Source organism: Thunnus maccoyii, chromosome 5 (genome assembly GCF_910596095.1).
Source record: "Thunnus maccoyii chromosome 5, fThuMac1.1, whole genome shotgun sequence".
NCBI lineage: Eukaryota > Metazoa > Chordata > Actinopteri > Scombriformes > Scombridae > Thunnus > Thunnus maccoyii.
Genome location: NC_056537.1, coordinates 14782584 through 14801051, shown reverse-complemented (window position 1 = coordinate 14801051; position 18468 = coordinate 14782584). Strand labels below are relative to the sequence as shown.

The 18468-nt window shown below is 39.2% G+C and overlaps 2 protein-coding genes across 2 annotated transcripts; both read right to left on the bottom strand.

The window, feature by feature from the left end:
* Positions 1-60: 60 nt before the first annotated feature.
* Positions 61-12209, bottom strand: ap4e1 (adaptor related protein complex 4 subunit epsilon 1). The gene is made up of 21 exons (XM_042411560.1): positions 11897-12209; positions 9466-9537; positions 9213-9336; positions 8903-8976; positions 8693-8814; positions 8444-8603; positions 8144-8310; positions 7956-8029; positions 7739-7861; positions 7535-7644; positions 7308-7447; positions 6930-7042; positions 6702-6820; positions 5687-5989; positions 4897-5008; positions 4675-4813; positions 4325-4580; positions 3267-3824; positions 2984-3174; positions 2733-2893; positions 61-1554 (listed from the first exon to the last, which is right to left on the bottom strand). The coding sequence occupies exons 1-21, from the start codon at positions 12035-12037 to the stop codon at positions 1394-1396; spliced, it is 3420 nt and encodes a 1139-aa protein (XP_042267494.1). The 5' UTR covers positions 12038-12209; the 3' UTR covers positions 61-1393.
* Positions 12210-12925: 716 nt separating this feature from the next.
* On the bottom strand, positions 12926-18199 carry gnb5a (guanine nucleotide binding protein (G protein), beta 5a). The gene is made up of 11 exons (XM_042411610.1): positions 17771-18199; positions 16857-16993; positions 16677-16718; positions 15725-15801; positions 15509-15641; positions 15075-15218; positions 14879-14970; positions 14503-14551; positions 14291-14387; positions 14000-14166; positions 12926-13897 (listed from the first exon to the last, which is right to left on the bottom strand). The coding sequence occupies exons 1-11, from the start codon at positions 17904-17906 to the stop codon at positions 13886-13888; spliced, it is 1086 nt and encodes a 361-aa protein (XP_042267544.1). The 5' UTR covers positions 17907-18199; the 3' UTR covers positions 12926-13885.
* Positions 18200-18468: the final 269 nt, after the last annotated feature.

Genomic DNA, 18468 nt, shown 5'->3' with positions numbered 1-18468 from the left:
AGTCCAGCACATCTGCTTCATAGCCTCTATTGAATGAATGATCCGTGAGTCAAAATCAAGTTAATTTACATGTGTTGAATTTATTCATAAGTTAGGAGAATGTAGTGACAGGCACTCTATGAAACAATGATTTTTTTTCTCTGTACCACAGGCACAAATCAAACACGCCACCCTGGCATTAGCACATAAGGCGTTGGGTTAAAGTTTAGACACATTGTTAGCGTCACGCTGCACTTCAAATCAGGACACAGGCAAAAAAAAAAAAAAAAAAAAAAAAACCAAACTTTCCCTTCAGGTTCAATTAAATAACAGGCTGAGACAAGTCGGACAAACTGAAGACCAAATCTGGCAACACAGTCAAACAGTACATGAAGCACAATGATTTTTTTTTTTTTGCCTTTAAATGAAACTAATATAAAATATTTTCAGTAAGAATATAAATCCAATAAATATGTTTTTCTTCAATACTGCATTTATACAAAAATATAATAATCAAAAAACACTAAAATCCACCTTTCATCTGACTGACAAACCAGAAACATGAGTGCATAGATAATCATATTACACAGAATGCAGCATCTGCAAAACACGGAGAACTGAATTTAGCACATGAGAAATGGACAATATGGACATTACCTTCACTGTTAGATTCAAGTCAAACTATTCTCATGTAAGATGTTGAGTTAAAGTTGAGCTAATACTAAAACCAAGTCCATAACAGACAGAAGTGTTGTACTCCTGAAAGATACCAGTATTTTCTTCTCTGTGCTTCTCCCAAAACGTCTGATAATGAATCAATCCAATGTCAGAGTTGGTGCTATGTTTTCCATTTCAATCAGTTTTAATGAACTTGAAGATAGAAACAGTTTTAACTGGTGACAGCAATAAAGTGTTTTTAAGATGATAAATGAAAACCTGAGACCAACCTTTATGTCTTTGTCTAAATTAAGCAGGACATAATCTCTCTGTGAAAAAATAACTAGAAATTCATGGTTTTCACCTTATACAGAGAATATCATATGTAATATCCATTCCATTCACAAAAAAATGCTTTAAATTGAAATTTTCAAGTCATTATGGAGCCCTGTCATCATTTTAAGACATTAGTGTTTCTCTGAAACATCAAACACCCACAAGAGTTTAAATACATCATCTTTTGGCCTTGAGGTTTTTACCAGCCATTAAGTATTCTGTCAACTGTTAAAAATCAATCATTTATGGACAAAAAAAAACCCAAATCATGCTGAATAACGTATTGTGGAAGTGAACAACAAATGGTTAACACTGTAATGTAAAGATGAGAACGCACACCATCAGACGCTCTGTGTACCTTCCTCTTCAGTCCGGTGGTTGTGTCGCTTGATGGTGTCAGTGCAGGTGTTGCAGTCGGGGCTCAGTGCTCCTGTAAAGCTCTCTGACAGTGGTAGAGCAGGCAGTCGGGCAGGTCGGGGACTGGAGAGCGCAGCCACACGGCCAGCGTGTCCGCATGCACGCGGCAGTGCATCAGACATGGCTGATCCCGGAGGAGCCGGCAAGCTACAATACCTTCCATCCCTGCAGGGAAAAATTATAAAAGGTTTACTCACCAACACTGTAAGATACAAAGTGAGGATGAAATTAACACATATCAACCTTTTGGTCAAATACTGTATGTTAAATTTAAAATATGCATAAATCATGCTATCAGGTGACCCAAAATACAAGTTGACCAAACAAAAAAAGCTTGAAAGCTCCAGAACAAGCAAACAAAACATACTTTATAAAGAGTTTATGTTCTAAAAGCTTTATTGTTATTTAATAAATTACTTATTTATTAATGCTTACAGACCTGAAATAAGGCATTAATAAGAACAACTTTGGGTTGTTGTGTGGTGGCATAACTTGCTTTTTAGGTTCAATGGATTATTACTGATCTGCAGAGCATTAATAACTGATTTATTAGCATGAATTAAGTAAATTTAGAACTTATTTTCTGGTCTGCATATACAAATTCATTTTTTATACATACATAAACACAAAAAAGACAAAAATGCTTAAATAGAGCAGCTCAAAAACAGCACAATAACAAATGACATTGAGCTTCACTGGATGTCAGCAAACAACTATTTGCTATGTAAAGATATAGCAGAGTAATGGCGACCTGAGCAGTGAATGAAGTCACACTCCCTCTGCGTGTGTTGTTATCCGAGCTTCTCTGTTTTTTGTTTTGGTAGCCACACCGGCCGCACGTGTTAGTGCATGTGCACTAAAATATGTTTGTGAAAATGTTTCTGTTTTGGTCTGAGATGTTGGTGCTATAGTGCGTCATCTAGTGGCTGAATGTCGTGTACAGCAACAGTTTTAAAATATGATTTGTTAGAAAGTGGTGCCAAACAATAAATATAGTTATTGTACACATGTGAAAACCTAATGCATACACTTGTTAAAAACAATAACTTTAAACACAAGGTCCACTTACTAGCCTTTCCTTAAGTTTCAGCTACATCTCACAGTCTTCATCGGTTGATATTAACATTCAGCTGATGAAGACCATGAAAAAGTGGTCCTTGCCTTAAAGTTATATTTCAACTTTTTAACTACTGATTCCAAGGTTGAGACTCAACTTTCAGTCCTAATGTACAAACTAATAAGAGTACTCTTAACACATTACAAAGTAACGTGTTAATGCCAGTACTGGTTATAACATCTCTTTACCATCAAACTAAACACTCAGTGATGGATAACTTATTCACCTATGATCTCCACAACATGAAGCTGAAGTTTCTTCTTCAGCACATTCAGCGTGGCTGTGAGAGGTTCTTGGACATCATTTATGAGTCTCAGGTTCTGCTTCGTATCATGAGAGAAGGCCAGCCACATTGTCCCGTACTCCTCTGTGGACACCGCCAAAGGTCTGCTCCGACACACAAACAGGAAAGATGTGAAACTAACGTAAGCAACAAACAGTATCATGACTCTGTAAAGAAACCAGAAAATATTTCACCTGACAAAGTTGGTTAAAGGCAGTTTGTATGAGAACTGCACTGCCTGAGGTGTCCCGACAGGAACGTGGAAAGACACCGACCCGGCTACTTCAACATGAACGGAAGGCCTCTTCACAGTCAGGGAATACTGACACACCGCTACACTGTGGCTTCTCACCTCCTCCACTGGGCTGTCAGACACACAGGATACCTGAAAAACATTACAAGAAACGGTTCTTTAATATAAAAATCTAATAAGGATTGTATAAGACTTCATTAATGCTTTTCTGCTCAATAATTTACCTCAAGTTCTTCTGAATCAAACTGTAGTAGTATCTGTTGAATGTCAGAGTCAGAGGAGTTGGTCATAAAAACAACTAGCACTAAAGAGTCCTCTTTCTGCACATGACAGGCTGAAAGATCCAGACTTTGGTTGCAGCACAGAGGAGTGATTTCTGAGCAAGACAGCCCAGAGAGCTCTGCAGGAAGATGGGAACTGAGATATGAGTCTTTAGGTCCGTCTGGGTCTTTTAGTGGAGCAGGATCAGCAGCTACCATACCGTTATCCCTGATGAGAGAGGGCTTAGTTCCCTTTATGTTACTGTCTGTTAGTTCCCCTTCTACATCACAGGTGCCATTAGCAGTGGTGAGGCCCTGAGCGAGTTGGGATGTCTGTTTGGGTGAGGAAACGTCCGTTTCAGAGGCGATGTTGGAGTCCAGTAGGTTGTTACACAGCAAGTTATCCACCGTGCTGGGAGACGTGACGAGGGAGTTGGGTATTTGCTCGCTGACACCAGCGGATGAACCCTGACCTTTGGCTTTTCTTCTGAACCTCTGGGGCGTTGGCTCAGACTTTCCCATCTGTGAGAAGGAAAACTTTTAGACATAACTGTCATGTTTACGGTAATACACATTTGTTGTTATTACTGAGTGAATTTCACAATAAAAATTATAAAATGCAACAATATAAACATCAAAATGGCAGAAGATTGATACTGTAGAGCCAGTAGATCCTGCTCTCCCTATATCAGATTCCATCCCTCCCTTGCAATGTTTGAAAAAGATTTGCCAATATAGCCTCAAGACTTGCACAATTTAAATTAGCATCTTTTTTTTCTTTTCTTTTTTTTTTCAATCATGCACTGGGTGAGCCTTCAGGATTTACTCAACAGATTCATGTTTGTCAAACGGCTGCAGCTGCTCCACTGTAAGTGACTTCCACATGCCATAAGAGGGCACTAAAATCTTATGGTTATCTATTTTATTTAATCTCATATTGTCATTATGATATCCCACACTTTTATCACGGGTGGCATCTTCCTCAATATTGTTCAGGCCTTTAGAAGATTTTCTAAGCTCACCAAACACGCAGAGCTTTGGGAACTCAGGCCGACAAACAGCGAAGAAGCCAGCTGCTTTTTCTCTTGCTCTGGCTCAGGGGTTGGTATTGGAGTTTGAGTCTGACTATCTGAGCTGTCAGCCTCCTTCTGCTGGCTGGGTGACTGGACTGGACTGGGAACCTCAACCTGGGCAGTTTCCTCCACAGGTTCCTTATGGGCCAGATAGCCCTCCCTCCCCCACACCCTCTTCACTCCATCCAGATTCAGAGTCGTGGAGCTGAAACACAGATGGCAAATCACCAGAGTGAGCTCAAAACAATACAATGCAACATAATTCTGCAAGCCGAGGCATGCATGTTGCGTCCACATACCCTCCTTTGTGCGAGATGTCGGTGCTATCGCCTGACAGACCGGAGCTTATGGACAGCAGCGTAGGAGACTGTCTGTCGGCTATGCTGCAGGAGGACATGCTAATAGGCAGGGACAGGCTGTAGGGCTCCAGGCTCAACGCTGAGGCAAACAAAACAAATCAAAACAAGGCAGTGCACATGTTGCCAAATTTGCAACGGTCTAAATGTTTTAATGGGCTTTACCTTTTGCCTGGGCTAGTTCCTCTTGCCGTTGATGGGGAGGCTTGTATGGAGCAGCACCGGCCGCCAACGCCTCGGACACAAATCCATCCAGAAATGATAAAGAGGAGTCCACCTGGAAAACAACATAATTACAACTGCAAGTTTACATTTATTATTAAATGGGGTGGGAAAAAGCATTTGGAAAAGCAGTGTTGAGTGTTTAAATTAGATAGAGGTGTAAATAAATACACCTCTATCTCATTTTACACTTTAACTATGATTTGAAACTTTACACCAGTGGAAGCATCTGTGTATCTGTACATTATTCTGGTTGTCAACCCGACACTGCATCTGATACCGAACTGTCCTCTTATCAGACTGTTCCAGACATGCTCAAACAGCTGCTAACGACTGCACCTAAAACGGTACAATTACAGCTGAGTTGATGATCTCTAATATTTTGTTAAGTACTGTCATCAATCTAATCGACTCTGTGCCAGGGAGAGCAAGCGTATGCAGGTTTTTTCCCAACCATTAGATAATGAGCTCTTACTCTGCCCGAGAGGAGGAACTACAAAGTGACATCATCTGCTGTGGTTTCAAGAGCTGAATCATTTTACAGTAATTATGGTATTTTATGCCAAATGCCGAGATGTTTCAACAGAAGTAATATTTCAAATCTAATTAAATGACTCCATGTTGTCAATATATCAGGTTTCTATGACTATGGATAGTAAACAACATTACCGTGATAGCATCCTGTACAATTTAACATCATTATCCTAATTGTGCGGCCCTGATTGTGCGTTACCTCCAGGGGCTCCATGTGAGCATCTCGAGGCAGCACCTTGGCTCGTAGTTCAGAGTTGTGGCTGAGGTATTGCAGCTCCTGAGCTCTCTGTCTCAGCACAGTGTCCATGGAGCTGCTGTATGTTTCACAAACCTCCTGAGCCACAGAAACACCTGCCCCGCCCTCACAGAGCTTGGTCATTGCTATGAGGACCCAGCTCTTTGTTTCACTGCTGGTGTGCTTCATGTCCAACAGTTTGGCCAGAAGTCTCAGCACCGCGGCTGGTTCCAGTTCCTCCATCAAATGAGAGTATTCGCCGAGGACCTGTGCATGGTAGAGACGGGGTTAAACTTTGGCGTTCGAAATGCTATGTAGTGAAGTGACACTTTGAGGAACAGGGGAAGGGGTGTACTGTCTTGCTTCTTAACAAACTGACTTAATGCTGCTGGTCATGTATCTTATCTTATCTCTCAAGGCTTAATCTGGCCTCTGGCTGCACTCTTCAATCCCTGTGAGCCGCCTGAGATCTCCTCAACAAGCACTTCTGATCCCCCATCAGAATACACTCAGCTTTTATCGTCTGGATCCTGAGGCTATTATTTAAAGCAGTGGTTTCCGACCTAGACCACTGGCCGCGAAAGGTTGGGAACTATTGATTTAAAGGGCCTGCCCGAGAAAACTCATGCCAACTAATTCTTTATGATTTTTTTTAAACGTTTCTAATGGGGGTTTGCTCTTATTTTCCACATTTAACTTGCATTTAAAAGCATTTTGTATTTTCATCCCCTCACATATTTTACTGTTCTTATTTCCTGCAGTTTGTAAAGTGATTGGGAAAGCCTGCTCTGCTCCAAACTTTGCATTCTTTCCCTTCTTCAGCTTCTTGTCTTTATTTTAATTATGAGTTTTGACCTTTGACTTTTTCCCTTCTCCATGCACCTTGAAAATAGATGAAGTTGTGCCTACACTGCTTTTATTTTAATCATGAAAGAATATACCAACTGCTCATCAAGTTTATCGTGCAAACATCTCTTACCCAGCTGATGACTTGTAGGAAGCGCTGCGGCAGTTTGCCAGGCTCTCCTTGCAGCAAAGAAACATATGAATCCACAGCAAATAGCCTCAACTTCCTGTCCTCCTCCACACTGTCAAATCCTGGGGCCATTAAAGAGAAATTGAACATTATTAGATTGCGAATGCAAACTGAAATAATCTAATATGACAACACTTGAGTGCTACAGAATAAGCATTTGGGTTATCTCACCCTCAGAAAGCAGTTTAAGGAAATTGTTTGGGATGTCAGGCTGCATCGTGTCTCCACCCAATGAAAACACTGTGTTCATGGTCTCAATGAACCATTCATTGTCTGGTGCATATGTAAAAAGGCTTATAGGAAAAAAACACAATAAATAGGAACAAACAAGGTATTAGAAAATATAACAGAATATTAAGTCAATTCAACATTATAGAGAGCAAAGTGTGTGACCATTTTATTGTCTGCAACCAATAAAACTGTTTGTCTAGATAGAAAAAAAGGTTTTTCTATTATTATTTCAATGTGTGGGTCATCAGATGTAAATGACAGTCATATAACACTAAACGCTGTCTCTTGCCTCCACTATCTACACACACAAAAGGATATTTTTCTGCCAGTTCTGCCACCTTCCCCACCAGGTCAATAGTAGTGTAGTCGTCTTTACTGATGCTCAGAAACTCCAGCATCTTCTCAACAATGACCGTGACGTTCTGGGCGTTAGTAATCCGAAACAGCAACTCCAGCACCTACACGGAAATAAGAGACCCACAATGCTGAAAAAAAACCCAAACCCGATGACACTAAAATCCAAACTACACCAATATCTGTCTCACCTCACGCTTGATGATGAGGTCAGGGTGATCTAGACACTCTATGATGGTCATCTGATGCTGCAGGGCCAGTTTAGGATCCTGCTGGACCACATAGGTGAGGGCCTTCAAGCCTACAGTTACATCAAATTAACAGAATTACTACAGTGAATATCTGAGATCTTGATTTGGAAAAAAAATACTTCTTACTTAGGATTTCTTTCTTACCAAGATATTTGAGATTAATCTTAGGTGACAGCACAAAGTTGCCGATGCACTTTGCAGCTTTTTCCAAAAGTTCAGATTTGGGATGAATTGTGTAAATACATTTTACACACTCGTATAATATTGCTGGAAATAAAGAGAGATTTGTATAAGTGGCTGATAATGAAATGATTTAAAACGACTAAATTAATCAGAAAACACTATTTTAAATCTAACATACCATAGGTGATGTTATGGTTCATCTCTGCTCTTCGTAAAGACTCGTCAAGGACTTCATACATGATCTCACTTGCGCTGTCAAAAAACAAAGAACAGACTCAGAAAATCTACTCGCAAGAAGTTGGGCACAGAGCACAACCACAAGATACTACATCCAATTTATCCGGGGACATAATAAGTGATAATTACCTCTGGTCATTTTTTCCAAGTAAGGACAATATTCTGAGGAGTTGGATTTGAAGCCAGGGAGCAGGAACACTATGATAATTAAAATCCATGGGCAGTTTTCCTCCCACCACCTGCTTCAGTATGGTCACAAAACATGCTGCCAGATCCTTATAACCTTCAGGATTCTCCTAAAATGTAAGAAAAGTACATGACAGGACTAGATTACACTACAGTAGATCAAACAGAGATGTCTGTATAATGTTTTCTCAGCCTTAACCTTAGAAATAATTACAGAATCCAGAAAAATACCATACTAATTACCGTGATCATCTGTAAGTAGATGTGTAGTGAGGCTGTCATAACACCAGGATCCTTGTCGCACAAAGCTTTGCGAAACTTGTTGTGGATGTGTTGAACTTGATTCGGTGCTATTAGGTAGAATTTGTACAGTGCCAGAACAGCTTTTCGCCGTATGATTTCTCTATAAATACATCATAAGAAACCTCTGTAAGGCATAATATTCAGACAGGTTTATTAGTTACCGATGGAGAGGCAAAGAGTATGTCTTACTTTGGGTGAGTGAGTTTCTCTTCCACCAGAGGAAGGATCGCAGGTATCATATCTTTGGGGAACATTTGGCTGACAACAGTTAGAGCCATGCACACTTCAATAAGGTTTGTGCTCTGAAGATCCTGAAAACATGTAAAACACATTGATGTCCTTTATTGTCATTCAGACTCAAGATGACAAATGCTGTAAAAACTCAAACTGAACACCCACCTTTAATACAGTGTTCACAAGGAGAAGGAGCAGCTCATGACTTTCGTTCAGAAACAAGGAGACAGCGAGGTAACCTGCAGATCACACAAACGTATTGTTGGTACAGGGATGTGTGGGAGGATAGTATCACAGCATCATAGTTAAGCCAGTATAGTTGTTATGGTGACAAATGAGGACAAGTTCTGCAGAACGGCAACTCTAATTTCGCCAGTGTTAAAAACATTTGTGCTTATTGCAACATGAGCTTTTTGATTGATGAGCTTTGTAATACCTGCAGGCGAGGACTGAGTATAATTAGAAAAGAACATACCGACTCTCTTCTCCAGAGCAGTGCCTTGTTGAGCCAGTTTGATGGCGTGAATATAGCTGAATGAAGCCTCATAACCCAACATTTCACAGTAGATGGCTCTCACCATGAGCTCCTTCATCTGCCTCTGAGGATAATGACACAAGAAAGACACTTCAATACACACATCAATACTTCCAGGTATCACTCAGCCTGTTTTACTAATCTGGTTTCTTGCGCAAAACCAAAATGGGAATAAAAATCCAAAGGTCCATACCATGGAGGTGTTGGGGGATGACACCTGTTCTTTGATAGATGCCAGTTCACGTTGAATGAGTTTCTCTTCCTCCTGAATGGGAGAAACACAGTTGAGGATAACGAGCAAAACAAACACTGTGTTGTGAGGAAGATTGGCACTGAATTGCTCTAATTGATGTCATTAACCATATTAGTTTAATGACCATACTTAAACACTAATGACATCAGATCCTCTTTACATAACCACTGAACATTTTCAAAGGCGTACTGTGCCAATACACTTTGTGTCAAAATTGGTTTAGCTAAGCAATCTATCACAGTGAAAATGTTGTCACAGCTGTATTATCTTTGTGTTGTTATGCAGATATAAACAGTGACAGTTTATAAAGCTGTTCCTGATTCATAAATTCATACGTTTGGGGGAAACTAACACATTCTAGACTTGATATTTGGCTGCTGAGCAGCAGCAAGAATCTCCCAGATTTGCATGATTCTTTTCACAGCGTCCACGTACAGTACTGCACAAATGTTTTAGGCACTTTGGATGTTAGCTTCTTATCCATTATGCATACCAATTATTCTGCAGCATGACAACGACCTCAAACATACAGCCAGAGTCATTAAGAACTATTTTCAGTGACAAGACGAACAAGGAGTCCTGCAGCAGATGGTTTGGCCCCCACAGAGCCCTGATCTAAACATCACAGAGTCAGTCTGGGATTACATGACGAGACAGAAGCAACTGAGACGCATGAATTCACAGAAGAACTGTGGTAACTTCTCCAAGATGCAGGAACAACCATCCTGCCAAGTAATTTTAAAAACTGTGTGCAGGAGAGGAGAACTGGTGCTGCTTTAAAGGCAAAGCATTGTCACACCAAATACTGATTTCATTTCGGTTTCTTCTGTTTACTACTCTTAGTATGAAGTTAATTAATAAATAAAAAGTATTTATGGCACTATTTTTGAATATCCTCACTTTACTTTTAATGCCTAAAACCTTTGCTCAGTATTGTATGTCTTTCAGGTTTAATACAGAGCAACTTGACAACAACTGACACCTTGTTGACCACCTCACTGTTGGGTCTGGTTACAGGTGCAACAGAGCAAATTTCAGACCAAACCAAACCACACTTTTCACATTTTCAGCCTGGCGTGACATTATTCTTTACTAGTCTACAACATAGTTTCTGTCTGTACCACATTTTGGCAGCTGACTTCAGCGGTTTATCACAGCGCATTACGCTTTATCATGAATTATACATTTTGTACTCATCATTGGTCTCTGTATCATAAGGTTGGATGGTCTTCTTTACAGACAAGAAGAAAAAAACACCTCATGTTATTCATCTATAAAGCTCTACCTCACATCTCTCCTCTCATTTAAATCTAGGGCTGGGCAATATATCGATATTATATTGATATCATGATATGAGACTGGATATTGTCTTGGATTTTAGATAGTGTTATATCATGATCTGGCACAAGTGCTGTCCTTTCCTGGTTTGAAAGGCTGCATTACAGTGATGTGGTTTTCTGAACTTATCAGACTGTTGTAGCTGTTCTATTATTTGCCTTTACCCACTTAGTCATTACAGCCACATTACTGACGATTATTTATCAAAAATCTCATTGTGTTAATATTTTGTGAAAGCACCAATAGTCATCCCAACAATGTTATCACAATATAGATATCGAGGTATTTGTTAAAAAATTTGTGATATTTGATTTTGTCCATATCGCCCAGCTCTATTTAAATCTAGTAACTACAGCACGCGATCCAGTAACTACTTAATCTCAGATATCCCTCATGTTCGCACTAATGTTGACAGAAGTAGTTTCAGGTATTATGCACCTTTTAAATTGAATGAACTGTATACTGCCCTAAAACTTAAATCTTTCATTCTTCTTGGACTTTTTAAAACTGTATTATCTCATTTTTCTTATCTTATTTTTTCTTGTAGCTGTTTTTTTTATCAATTCCTTGTTGATTATGTAGTTATGCTGTTTCTGTTTGCTGATTGTGTTCTTGTCTTATGAATGTTTCTTGTTCTCATGTCCCTCTGGGAAAAGAGATTTTAATCTCAATGAGACTTCTTGATTAAATAAAGATTACATTAAAAAAAATAAAAAATGAAAATGGAAATAGCATGAAATTCTGACTTTCCACAAGCACCTGAACGCACCAACAAGGACGATTTTTCAATAACAATTGCTGTTCTGCTCTAAAATACATGACAATAACAACAGTAACAAACAAAAATCAGTCTAAAAACTTACTAAAGTACAATAAAGACTACTAAGCGTGTAGTAGAGCTTATATATAAACATATAAACACGTTTTCAGTTAGCATAGTCAGCTTAGCTAGCTGACGTTAAAGCATACCAGCAACAACTGAATAAGGTTGATGTTATTTCTCCTAAGCTCCAGTTTAAAAAGACAAACTCACATGTTTGGAAGTGAGCTCAGTGATTCCTCTGATGAGGGTTCCCAGTTTTGAGGTGGAGGACAGTTTTGCAGATCCAGGTTGGGAGTCTAAAGACAGGAGGCTCGGCAGAGCTGTCAGGGTCTTCTCCACAACATCGCTCATTTTGGCAGCTGGCTGACTTCCTACAAAATACACTCATTAAATCATCTATCCATCCCAGTCAGACCCCCGTAAACAGAGACTGTGAAGGTAATCTGTTAAACACTTAAAAAGAGCACACAAGGCAAAACGCTAGTTAGCCAGTCGGCCATTGTTTTGATTCAGCAGACTGAGGGGTTTGTTGATGATGTCACTTCCGGTGGTGTTTGGGAAACTTTATTGAAAATCTTCAGCAAAAACAGTCGCTGCTATTTCTGAACAGCTCAGTAAGTTGAAGGATAGGGTCACAATTTTTCAAGTCTGTTATAAAACACCAGTCACCTGACTATATATGACTGTACATGTGAACAGTGAAAGAGGTTTTCCTCGCTGTAATCATTCCTCCTGTTCACATTGGCTATTAATAGATCCCCCTCAAATGTGCTTTCAATGTAAGTGATGGGGGCCAAAATCCATAATGTGTCCACTCAGTCATTTTGTGTAAAAATATATTTAATATTATTTATTTTTAAGAGGTTTCAGCAGTCTGAGTTAGTCATATCAAGTGGATATCTGCCACATTTACAGTCTTTTTAACGTAACTGTAACGTTGAAAGTAATCTACTTGATTTGACTCATTTGGAAGCTTAATATTAGCTTCAGATAAACGTTTAAATACATTTTTGCCCAGAAGGAGGCTTGCAGATTGTGGCCTCCATCACTGACATTCTAAGTGCATTATGACGGGATCTTCTAATGGTCAGTATAAACAAGAGGAATGATTAAATCTATTTCAATGTTCACTGACTATTGTTTTAAGACAGACTTGAAAAATGATTAACTTAGCCTTTCACAGGAAATAATTATAAACCAGTAAGATAAGCAGTGGAACAATAATTAGAAACACAGTGATGATATTCAAAACTCAGTTTATTATGTTGATAATATTTTGATAAACAGTCCCTTGTATAACTGTACACTAAACTACAATAAAATAATTACAGTAAATATGAAATTACAGCCACTGGACAACCGCATGAGAAGGAGTACATTCTACGAATTTAAACATGTCATATATTAGCATTTGGATATCTAGTGGGGGACCACAGGTTCAGGGTGTCTGCAGTGACTGAATGTGCACATCGAGCAGTAAGTGGCTTCCATAGCTGGAGACAAACAGAGATGACAGGTAAACCTTATCTTAAGACCATCAGGATAATGATTTATCTTTAAATGTGCTTTCTTTACATTGGAATAATATCGGCAGGTCAGTTGCTTTCAAAACTGGAGAAGGCTTGTTGGGGGGACAAGGTGTAGAATTAAAAGTACATCAAATTGCTATCTATCTCCAGCTTAAATAAACCATCAGTTTGTACTTTAATCCATATTATCTAATGCCGATATCCATTTTCCAAGATTGTTTGTAAATATTTTGCTGTGTTGTATCCCATTTTCTTCCACAGCCTGCATACCTTCATCATTTTTGTGCAAAAAAAAAAAAAAAAAAAGTTAATGTCCTTTATGTGGGCACATACAACACATCACTTTATTGTGTCACTTCTATCCTAGACTGATGCTATTCACTACCAGTGTTATTTTCTGCAATATACATTTTACATCTTAAGTTGTAACTATAAGTACTTCTGTGCAATTTTCTTTCAATCATACTGTAATACACGCGTGCCATTTGGTTTAATTACTCTCTGAAATATGTCAGTCTACCCAGGTCATGAGACTGGAGTATATACAATGCTATTGATATGCCCTATGTACAACCAGAGTCTCTATTTCTGTGATTGTACTCTAGCAAACAGAAATGTCTGTGTGTCTTCAGTAGGTCTGTCTACCATTTATTCCTCTGCGTCTTCATCCTTAAGCCCAGATCTGAAATTTTAAAAAAATAATTATCATTACAAGATATTTAAAGAGAGGTCAATGCAGATTGCAAAGTTGTCAGATCGGACAATAATAGCGGACATCTCGTACCCGGAGAGTGTGGTCCCAGGAGCCTGTGCAGAAGGCCGTCCCATCTGGGGAAACACGCAGTGTGCTGACACGGTTCTCATGTCCAAACAGAATAGACACCCGCGTTCCTTTGAGAACATCCCAAACATTTATGGTGTAGTCGTTGTAGCCGCCAAACAGTAGCCGGCCTAAGAAAAAAAAAAAACCCAGACACACACAAAGCTTTTAACAGCGTGGCTTTTTTTACAGCATGGTTATTGATTGAACAACCAGAATAATATTGGATGGGACGTGTGTGTGTGTATATCTTACCACTGAGAGAGAAATCAACACTGGAGACTCCAAATATGATGCTCTCTTTGGAATAAATAGCCACTTCTCTGTCTGCCCTCAAGTCGTACAGGCGGCACTGTAAAAAAATAAAGGTCAATGTTTGAATTTTCAACAGAGCTGAATATGTTTCCAATAGCACTTTGTATATAGCTGTGGCAGTTAAAATCATGAAATAATATCTGATTACTTACTGTAGCATCATCTGAGCCAGAAGCAAACGCATCTCCACTGGGATAGTATCTAAAAAAAGAGAGAAGAAACAGCTACAGTTAGGAACAATAACAAATGAGTTTTTTAAACCCTCTATGTGATCGTAATATTTCTGACAGTAAGTGACTTTTAGTGGTAGCATAAAAAACAAAACACGGCTGACGGTTGATGTTCTAAATGCAAAACTGCACCAATTGTCACTGGAATATTTACAAACAAAAACTTATATCATCAGAATAATTTGAAAATTCTTATAATTACATATAAAATGTACACATATAAAATCTAGGTTTTTAACATATAAGCACAGTTCCTCATTAAATCCTTATCTATACACTCGTATTTTGAGTCACTTACCGAACACTATTTATGTCTGATTCATGAGTTTCAAAAGACTGAATACACTGTCCTGAGCGCATGTCCCACACGTTGGCCTTCTTGTCACAGCCCTGCAATAAAAACAGAACCATGTAGGAAAAAATCATAAGATGATGTAAATAATTCTGTGAAGCTGAAATAGTGATAAGCAGTAAGTAGTAAGAGCTGCTCTCACCCCCGAAACAAATGTGTTTCCAGTCTCAGAGGGGGCCAGGTCCAGACAGAGCACGTCTGCTGCGTGTCCATGGAAACTCTGCAACAGCTGCCCACTCTCGACATCCCATAATGCACATGTTCCATCCCCACTGGACGTCAGGATCTTTAACACGGACAGATGATGAGGAGGAAGAAGAATAACGGTTACTCTGATGTTTGGGCAGAGTCGATATGGGCTAACACACTGCTATAAATGGATTGCCTTTGCTGGGTGAAACATCATGTGACCAGGACATTAAACCAAGAGCAACTGGCTGCTGTGAATTATTAACAAAGCTCTTTTCACTGGAACATAGACGGCAGTGATTTCTGATTAATAATGAGACAGAAATAGAAGATGAAAAGAGAAGAAGAAGAAGAAGCTAAAAGGATGAGTGTGGTGGATATTTTCACCTGCATATCTGAGTTGGTGAAGCTACAGGCAGACAAGTAGTTTGTGTGCATGGCCACTGATTTCTTCTTCGCAGCCAAATTCTCATTCTTGTCCAGGGAAAGAGGATAAACAGAGCATTTGTTGTCCAAGCCCCTGGGACAGAACACAAAGCCAGTTTAGTAAAAGAAAAATAGATCACCAGACAGATGATACACTACGCACAGATCGTCACTCACCCGCAAGCTACAGCGCAGCCGGAGGGGGCGTAGGCACAGGCCATCACCCAGGTGCACGGCATTGTCACAGCGTGCTCCTAATAAACATCAAAAGACAAAGCTGCATGAAACGCTGCAGGACAGTGAGATGAATCAAATTCATTAGGCATAATTAGAGCAGAACAGTGAGCTGTAGACTGTTAGACATTAGACACTGAGGATGATACAGTTTGTTCAAAACTCAAAAAATGCTGGAATTAGTTTTTAAAGGTCAACTTTCAGCCCTTTATATGAGCAATGATGATGTGGATATCCTCCATGCCTCCTCCTATCCGTTATGGCTCATAGATTTGATTTTCGTCATGATATCAGAGAAAATGAAATTCTCAATTTGAGGCTCCACAGATACATTTTCAAAAAAACTGCAACCCTCTATAACTTACACAACAATTTATAAAAGGTTCATTTCAGTTTATATGAACAATGATGTAAATAACCCACATTTTATAAGCTTTAGGTATGTATTCTTGTCTTATATATATCAATATATCAATAGGCCTAATATGATCTAATTTTGCTGTGTCTTTTCATGTTTTTGATTAATTTATTACACTAACATTATTGTTATTTGCATCTTTGTTAATATGAATTTGATTTAGGCCAATGATTCCCCCAAAAAACCCATTTCTGTTACAAAAATGTTTATTTTCTCAATTTTTGCTTTTGTCTTGGGAAATACCAAACACTAAACACTCATTATTATCCTCACAACTCAAAGCGTCACAAGCCCAAAAAGGTTGAGAACTGCTTTAAATCATTAAGGATGTTCACAATGTCAACTAGGGAAGCACAGATGAAAAACTAGTTTGTAACAAGCTTTTCATGGCTTCAAATATCTGAACATTTTACTAAAGTAGTCCTGGTGGTTTTCATTCTGTAATAAAATACCTGCACATTGAAAAAGAGGAGTTACCTTGTTGGTAGTGAAAGCATCCCACACAATCACTTTTCCATCCTGCATGAAGAGACGAGAACAAGTATAATATGAAAAAACAGGTACTATTTTGAGTAAGTCTGATTACAAACTGACCAAAGTAGAAAACCAGAGTTAAAAGGAAATAAAGAAAAAACAGAATCAGGAGCATAAAGTTACCTGAGAGGAGCTGACGATCCTCCTCTTGTCCTTACACCAGTCCATACACAGAACTTTGTTTCCATGTCCCTTCAGAGTTCTTCGAGTCTTCATGACAAACTGGCCGAGCCCCTCCACCTTCTCTGCCACCTGATGTACTGCACATACACACACAGATTTACGTCATTTCTGGCGTATTTACATAGACTTACATTAATTTCCTGGAGACTTACTCTAACCCTAACCATAACAAATGTCCCAAAAATCAGCATTTTAGCAACTGGGGACACAGCTTCTGTCCCTAATTGTACAAGCTGTCCAAAATTAACTGGTCTTAAGTCTTGTTTGTGTCCCTGAAAGTGATTAAAGTCATACCCACACACACACACACACACACACACACACACACACACAATGTACATTACATTAAACCTCCTACTGTATACACCCTCGATTAATATTCCTAGCAGCAATAAGGATTAAACTACAGTAGGCCTGCTCTAAATGGGGGAATATATTGAGTAATCTTAATCTGTCATGTCCTCAAGTAGCTCGTATAAATATGATGCGTTACAAATATCTAATTTCTAGTTGTTTTTTTCTCACATTTCTATCTATATTATTGCCACATTGCTGAAACATGATTGGACATTACTAGGACATATAGTAGAAATTGGGATGGGAGCACTGAGCTGTAAAATGGGGAAGCAAACAAACATCCTGCTCAAATCGCCTGTCAAATCTGAGGTAACGTTAGGACAATCAGGTCAATAATCTGTTCCGGCTAATTCGCATCTCTATAAAAAAAAAAAAAAGTGGCAATCTACGACCTCTCACGGAAACACATAAAGCTGTAATAACACATTTGATGCCATTTGTCCCGTCCCACTGTGGACGCAGGGGTGAATCGAGGCCTCTCCATTTTCAACACTCACGCTCGACATCGTGCAGCTTCGCTCTTTCCTCCTCCAGCTTCGTCTTCAGCGTCTCCGATTCCGTTTTGAGATGTGCCAGGGTCTCATTCAGCTGTACCTCCTGTGTCGCCATTTCAGGGATTAGAGGGGATCTCATATATTTGCTTTGTGCAGGCAGCGATCGGCAGCGAAAAGGCTTAAAGCGGAGCTAACAGCTGATGCTGCTGTCATGACGTCAGAGGGAGAAGATGCTCCTCCAGTTTCCAGAGGAGGAGGAGGAGGAGGAGGAGGAGGATCCTGCATCCTGGTGATGCTGCTGCTGCTGCTGCTACACAGGCTGCATCCTCAGCGGCACTACAGCCTCACTACACTACAGCTTCATGATGCGTTTTCATACTGTCGACATGGAAAACACAACACTGAAAAAAACAGAGCAGATTAAATGTAGCGCACTGCGGCATTTTCACATATAAAACCATTTATTTTAATGGGATCAACTATTAAGTAAATGTATCCGCACATGAAAATATATGTTAAACATATTAAAGTAATTATACATTTCATCTAATCCTCTCTTATGAGTAAATTATTCAAAATACTGTTAAATTTAAAATACATTTCAAGCTACTTTCACATTTTATCGACTGTAATTTTTCTAGACATTCTGAAATTTGGTGGTGGATATAATCTACAGTTTTTGAGTATTAAATTGTGGGATA